General features: G+C 41.2%; 1 protein-coding gene across 1 annotated transcript; it reads left to right on the top strand.

Annotated features, from left to right (window-relative positions):
- The first annotated feature begins 44 nt into the window (after nucleotides 1-44).
- Nucleotides 45-3914, top strand: ttpa (tocopherol (alpha) transfer protein). Its single transcript, XM_035431036.1, has 5 exons — nucleotides 45-371; nucleotides 1007-1160; nucleotides 1521-1714; nucleotides 2313-2423; nucleotides 2774-3914. The coding sequence occupies exons 1-5, from the start codon at nucleotides 171-173 to the stop codon at nucleotides 2966-2968; spliced, it is 855 nt and encodes a 284-aa protein (XP_035286927.1). The 5' UTR covers nucleotides 45-170; the 3' UTR covers nucleotides 2969-3914.
- Nucleotides 3915-7913: the final 3999 nt, after the last annotated feature.

The following is a 7913-nucleotide window of genomic DNA, read 5'->3' as shown; positions in this document are numbered from 1 at the left end:
AAAGGTGGGTGTGTCAAATTCGCGGAACACCAGATCGTTTGGGGGTGTAGGCTAACCGTATGAATTGATCTGGGCAGTCGGTTGCTGTCCCTGTGTAGGCTATAGTTCATACCGCGCCTTAAGGACATACGAGTTGTACATTTTGACTTGAAACTTCATCCGGTTCCGACATGAAGTCTGGAGAGGAGGCTGACCATTTTGGAGAGTTGAACGACTTGCCCAACGACTCTCACTTTCTGAAACCTTACATATTAAAACTGAGGCAAAAAGTGGAACAAGAAGACGCACTACGCGAACACCTACATCTATCGGACAATTGTTTAATCAGGTTTCTTAGAGCCAGAGATTTTGATGTTGATTTGTCGCTTAAGGTTAGTAACGTTACGGTTTTCTCAAAGCAACGATTTATTAAAATTGTGCACAATTCTTCATGGGCTGGTGAAAAACATTGTTGCACTGCAGAAGTTGTTCACTGGTTGTAACTAAAACCATTTTAATGGTTTCAAAACCATTAAAGCGAGGAATTGAACCGATTGTTTACAAGTCCCGTGAAGTACGTGAGTGGATTTTTAAGTACAGTGACGTGATTGGTTATCATTTGAAAAGAAGGAAATACCGAAAAGAGCAGCCTATTCCTTGCAACGTTACGTGGAACATTTATGTACACTGAAAGTATGACAACTTAAATGTTAAATTATTTATTAAACTCTTCGAACACGTTCCATGGCTATTATGCATATATCAAATCCTGGTTAACACTTATCGTTGGGACTGTTGTGGCATTGTGCTGTCAGCTATAATATGTAGCCTACCTAAAAGCAAAGTGAAATCATATTAGAAGGTGACAGGCGGCTGTATTCAATTTTGAGGCAATGACGTTACCCATTATGCCATGAAATTGCAGAGTAGACTGTGTTTTTGGTTTTCTGGTGAATTAATGAGCTGTGTGCAGGAAAAAAAAAAAAAAAAACGCTGGCTGAGAGTTTTTTCTGTACCCTCTCCACAGCTACTGATTAACTACCACCGCTGGAGGAGAGAATGTCCGGAAATCAGTGGTAATCTAAACTCATCCTCAGTCCTCGGCCTCCTCCAAAACAACTACCACGGAGTGCTCAAGTCGCGAGACGCAAGTGGCAGCAGAGTACTGGTATACAGGATCGGTTTGTGCCACGTTTTTTGTTATTTTTTAAGTTAAACAAAAAAAAAACCCCACATTGCTATGTGCAAAGTCAGCCACTTCCATCTCATGGAATATCTTTGCGGACGACAAGCATTATCAGTGAGATAGTGAGACACAGCCATAGGTTTGTCCCCACTGAGATACAGACAGAGAGCAACCACTTATAAATAGCCTGAGCCAGGGCATTTCATATTGATATCATATTGCAATGCAATGCCATGAAAACGTATTTGCCCCATTCCTGATTTATGCAGGAAGTGATGTCACAGTAAGGTGCCACCATGGAAGGTGTGATTTCTTTGTCCTGGACCACTGATGTTTGTTCTTTTTCCCTGCCCAGGTCAGTGGAATCCAAAGGAGTTCACGGCCTATGAGGTTTTCCGTGTGAGTCTCATAACCTCGGAACTGATCTCTCAGGAAACAGACACCCAGAGGAATGGGGTCAAGGCCATATTCGACCTCCAGGGCTGGTGTTTCTCTCACGCCCTCCAAATCACCCCATCCCTGGCCAAAAAGATCTCAGCAGTGCTCACGGTACTAAATCTATTTTGTGTGTTCTTCCTTACATTACCTCCAGCCTATGAGGTAAATCAAACGATGTGAAGCACTTCTTTTAGCCGGTACAAAGTACAAAGAATCTCCATGGCAAATGCAATCTAAGAAACGTGGAATTCACATGGATCCTGGCAGAACTCACCCCACCACAGGAGGAGAAACTCTGAGTTCAAAGTAACAGAGTTCAGAACTTTTCAAGTTAGCTAAAGTAAATAATCCCTTAGAATCAATGAATTATTTAGACTACCTTACTGTTAAAGATCAAACACATCAATCAATTCCTGGAAAAGCCTGAAAGTGATCAAGACAGTGAATCCCTCCAGCTCTCAAAAACAAAGAGCCCTTGATCATTTCAGGCCAGTTTGGTTATTAATCAGTGAAGCGAATAAAAAACCTACAAGAATTTAACACAAAATTTGGCACAAAAAAAAATCATGCAGTCCTGAACATTATATCTATGTATTTATTGAAATGTGCCCTCATTTCATAAAGAGTGCCAAACGGAGGTACAGTACTGCATGATTTTATCATACTGAAGTCTGCGTGTATTTTGGTGTGAATGGCTTTCTGTCTCCAGGACTCCTTCCCGTTGAAGGTGCGGGGCATCCACCTGCTGAACGAGCCTCTGCTCTTCCGCCCGGTCTTCACCATGATCCGCCCCTTTCTGCCGGACAAGATCAAGCAGAGGGTGAGCTCACTGCGCCCGGCTTCGCCCCTGGAGGGAGGGACGGCTGCGGGTCTTATGCACGGCTCAAAATTCATTTTTGGCTTGAGGGGGATTTTCCCCCATTATGAGTAACATTTTGAGGGGATTTCAAAGGTTTGATGGGGGGGTTTGAGTGAGGGATGGGTGGTGGCAGAAGTGGTGGTATAAACAGACAGACAAAATTATGCAATATGCTTGTATTAACTTTATTTTGTTTTCTCTTAGTGGCATTGTACTCTATGTAGAAGTGTGAAAATCACAAAGAGCCCAACCCTTTTTTCTTTCTTCATGAGCTGTGTTGGTCACGGCGCCATCGCTGGTTTACCCCACAGGTCCACATGCACGGCAGCTCCTTCCTCTGCAGCCTGTGCCAGCACTTTGCCCACAGTACCCTTCCGCCGGAGTACGGGGGCACCGGACCCGGCCTGGAGGAGGTGTGCCAGGACTGGACCAGCTTCATCGTGCAGTCGGAGGAACAGCTGGCCCAGCTGTCCGCCACAGGGGCTCTCTCAACCCCCTTGCACTGACCCCACGCTGACACCCTCCCGTTGCCTTTGTGACATCATCATCACCCGGTAATCCCTGACCTTGTGCACTGGTGAGGGCTGGTAGTTAAGGGACAGGAACGGCAGGCCTGGACCTGCTGCAGGTTCGAATGCTTTGTGTTGTGCTCTTGAACATGGTGCCTGAATTGCTTTTGTTTACATTCAGATGTGTGTGTGTGTGTGTGTGTGTGTGTGTGTGTACATTATGTATGTACATTAGAATAGGTCAACAATGCCTCATAAACAAATGGATGTAATATGACATCCGTAAAGAGAGTGGGACCAGAGTTAGACAGACAGCTTTTTCACACATACAGTATAAATACACGGAATGTACATCATAATTGTGTTTACCATGTCATACCATGTCTTGTTCTAAAAGTTATTCCTGTTGTTTTGCCTGAGATAATGTTCCCTCTATTGAAAGCATATGAAGTGATCAAATGAAATTTGAAAATTATCTTAATTGTACAAGATTTGTTTGCTTTCAACATTTTAGTTTGAAAGACTTCTCCATAGTTAAGTTTTATGAAGAAATACCCAATCTAATATGTAATATATTGCCTATGTATTTTTCCTGATATAGAGTATTGATTTTTAAAAATAAATACAAGCAGAAGACTATCATGATTCTTAGGTGCCCAGTCCTTAATGCTCTATACAAATAGGACCACCTTTTTAAAATCTGTCACAGACGCTATAAATAATGCTCTATAATGCATATATTTTATGCTTAATGTACTGTAATTGCTGTAGTTTCTGAAAGCTCAAGTTTGAAGTGAGGAGACTCACTCAGGAATGGGTTTTTGTCTGTGCGCTGGACTTACTGTTTCTAATGAATTTCAATGGGGTGAAAAGGTTAATTGAGTTCATCATGCATCCTCATTGAGTAACATTTAAATAAATGTAACAAAATTCTGAAATGTGAGCGGAGCAATGCTTCCATCTTCCTTTCTCTATATAGCTGAAAGAAACAATGTTGACATTCAATCATGTTTCAGCCGCCTGTAATTGACATCATTGGGCTCTCCTACACTAATATTTATAACAAAGTGGGAAATCTGAAAATATTTGGCCTTGTCAGTGGCAGACATATTAAATGCTAAAGAGTCCACCATTAGCTTTATTGCATAATTCATAGTCTTATTGATATACAGCACCTCCCATCAGACGTTTTCCAGAGAACGCCACATTTGAGTCAATGGGGGGGAGGGGGACAGACCATGAAATTACACCCTGGCCCTTTAAAAAACTGACCTTAAGCACACAGGACAGCAGATCCGCTCAGACATGTGGGCGTCTGAGGCGGGGCTGAGAGAAGCACTTTGCTCTGCAGTGCTTCTGAAGCGCATGGAGATGAAGATCTGTCGAGTCAATAGAGTGTCTGTGGCACAGCTCTGAAGAGCCCTTTACTCTGCTGCCCTTTGCACGGACCGTCCCTCTGTAAATATTATTGACCCATGTCCTGTCCTTTTTTTCACTGGGCCAAGAGTTGCTCCATGGTCACACACTGAACCTAGGTTCCATTTGGGTACCACTGGAAAGTAGAATTACTTTAAAATCAGAGATTAGCAGTCGATCACAGAATAAATATAAAGGAATGTATTAAATTCTTTGAGTTATTTTAGAAGTATATTTTAATTAATTCTGTCTTCTTAGGTTACACAGTAACATGAAATATTTCCACACTGATCTGCAACACTTGCTATATCAATAGATCATGAAACATACCAGTCAGTTAAAAATAGATGCAGACTGTTTTTCTTGCATCACTTTGTACTTTATTCATAAGTGAGGGCATATTTTGTTAACAACACTAATTTGTATGCTTTAGCAGGAACTGCTTTTCTCAGTAAAAAAAAAGTTGACTGTCTTCCAAACACACAAAAAACAAATGGGGGAAAAAACACATTTTCCAGATTATACACAAGTTAAGAATGAAGGGTGCTGAATATTCATCTGTTTTACATAAAAAGGTTCAGACACTCAAATATACTTTCTCACACACAGAGCCTGAATGAACACAGACTTGTTTATTTAAAAGGTGAAAAAACTGTTATACTGCATTTTGCGTTTACCTGGCAGTGTTCACAAGTGCGATGAAAGGGAAAGGACAACAATGGCATGTTTAAATTGTGAGGTACAGATTTTGTACTCCAAGTGGGTTTTCATAGGTCAGGACTCATTGTACCACATTATGTCCAACAGAAGATGAAAAATGAGTGTGTCTAGACCTGTCAGGCTATCAGTTTTTTTGTGATTGGGGTAATGTTTTTTTTTTAAAGGCAAAATCACAGCTATTAAACCAACCATCCAGCATGCAGTCTGTTGTTCTATTTACATAAAAAATGATTTTTTACAAGGAGGCCCTGTTACAAATGTGCAATCACTTGAATTATTAAGCCGTCCTTATGTTTGGGATTACTAGAGAGTTCATAATGTCATAATTTAGTCTGCCTCAAACACAGTTTCATTGAACCCCAGTCCTGTAGCATCCTTTGGGTCAGGGTATCAGGTGTTTGGCACAGTGTTAAATGAAGTAATGATGACTGTGACGATGTATAGCAATATTCTGTCAAGGTGATTTTCTGCATGTGTGTGCAGTGCATGTACATGAGCATGTGTGTGTGAGTGTGTGGTCTTGGGGGATGGTGACTCCCCTCTACCACCACCAGTGTGCAGGCCCCACCTGGGTGCTGTGCAAGCAGTTATTTTGTACCAGAAAGCTCACCGCCACCAATGACATACTGCAGATGCACCAGTTTGTTAAATACGCTCGTAACTGCATTGCAGGCTGTACTTGATGTGTTGGATAAAAGTGTCTAGCATTCACCATTTTACAGAAATGGGGGGTCCCCAGATTCACAGATTCAGGGTGAACTTTATAGAATAAATAGCCACTGAGCTGTAAAACAATGTGGTGTTCATGTCTTCTGCGACCACCAGGTGGCATCATCAGCCTTCTGAGTTTGTGTTGTCACACAGGGCTTCCTGACTTCAGTCCTCACTATCCAGTCCAAACAAACTTTCTCCCACTCGTCTCTGTTCTCTGTTACTAAATTTTCCCCCCCTTATCGAGAAACAGTCCTAATGTCACCCCTGTCAGAGGCTACTCTTGAAACAACGGTTTAGCAACACAAGATTAAACATTTTATAAACTGACATTTAGATGGTGCGGCGGTGTAGCCTTGGCCTAATATAGCACCTTTTGAAAATGGCCTCTACCAACTGTGAAATTAAAGAGGAATGATTTTTCAATAAAGGCACTGTTACAGCAAATGACAAAGAACAGTACCTTAATCTCACTGTTCTGTTATTAAACTAGGTACTGCAGCTTTTCATTGTTTACTCACTGTAAAACAATGTACACAGTTCAGAATCAACCATAATCACAACGTGCAATACTTTCTGAAAAACTGCCAACACTTTCAGATTTTTTCTCTCTCAAATTTCAGTTTCAAATCACACCTTCTGAAAAACACACATTTAGCACATTTTTCATAATATAGTGTCTAGTGCTCACATGGAATTGAGCCATTATAAGCAGTTGAAGTAAAACACTCAACTGTCAGAACCTTAATATTAATATGCTAATATTTTTGTAGATAACTGTTTTATTTTTCCTTGTACTGTAACCTCCCTATACAACGATGTGGCTTTTTGGCTTTTTATAGTTTATGGAATACTGTTTCACAACAGGGTTGCGGGTGGAGTTGCTTATGAAAAAGATGATAACATTATAAAGTAAAATAAAATATGCATCTGCCTGCAGAACGCAGCAGGTAGTCGTTATAAATGTAACATCGAAAGTAAGATACTCATGTAATAACCATAAATGCAAAAATACATTAAACAGCAGAAGAGTGATTAAAGGGCTAGTTCACTCTCTGGGGAAAAACATGAAGTCAAAATGTAAAGAATGATAAATTAAAAATATCTCCTGTTTGGTTTCCTGTTCAAAAGTGCTTTCTTTTTTTCATTTTCAATTACAAATTGAAATTTGTTGGAAACTAAGGCCTTCAATTGAATGTGAATTCATTAATGCATTAAAACTACACCCTTGGATGTCAAGAAGAGCCAACACCCCTTTAAGAAGAGAAACTTTGGAGCCAGAGAGCCAGCAATCCCTTAGTGCAATGCTCCACTGTTTGTAAACAAAGACCTGAGTCTTTTAAAATGCAAACATAAAAAAAAACACTTTTAATATGAGATTCCTAATTATGATATGCTCTGACGTGTGAGTTCATGTTTTATAAAGTAAGTTTTTGGTTTTGGTGGCAAAGGAAGTGTGTGCTGGTCCCAACCCCCTGTGAATACCTGGCTGCAGCATGAAGAGACTAGAGATCCACGTGAGACACACACCTGAAACACACACCTGCACAGAGGCACACACACCTGGACAGAGACACACACACCTGGGCAGAGGCACACACCTGCACAGAGGCACACACACCTGGACAGAGACACACACACCTGGGCAGAGACACCTGCCACGCCTCTCACAGTGTCAGCTGGGCTTAAAAGCGGTTGTGTCTTTCATAGTTTGGATAAATACATTTTAATGTGTTAATAAATCAAATCTTTTTTAAAAAAAAACATATGATTGACGGCTGTTCAGCAGTAGCGTTAATTCAGTTCAGCTCAATGCGACCGCAGCTATCGCCTTAGGGTAACTGGTTTAGGGCTTACTGAGCCACCGAGTCCTAAGATACACACGACAGTAGACGCGCAGACAGGTGTGTATCATGTGCTGTCTTTGTGTTTGCATTAGCTGACAGGCAGTACACATTCACCCCCTCGTGTAAGATAAGCATATTTTCTGGTTGAGTGAGGATGGTAATGGAGCGGGTGAAAGGATAGCGGAGTGCCGGTGGGAACGTTACTGGAACGTTACTTGGACGTTGCTGTAATGTTGAGAATGTACAGG

This window comes from Anguilla anguilla, chromosome 8, assembly GCF_013347855.1.
Source record: "Anguilla anguilla isolate fAngAng1 chromosome 8, fAngAng1.pri, whole genome shotgun sequence".
NCBI classification, from domain to species: Eukaryota; Metazoa; Chordata; class Actinopteri; order Anguilliformes; family Anguillidae; genus Anguilla; species Anguilla anguilla.
The sequence above is the reverse complement of the archived record's forward strand: the minus strand, read 5'-3'. Positions and strand labels throughout refer to the sequence as shown.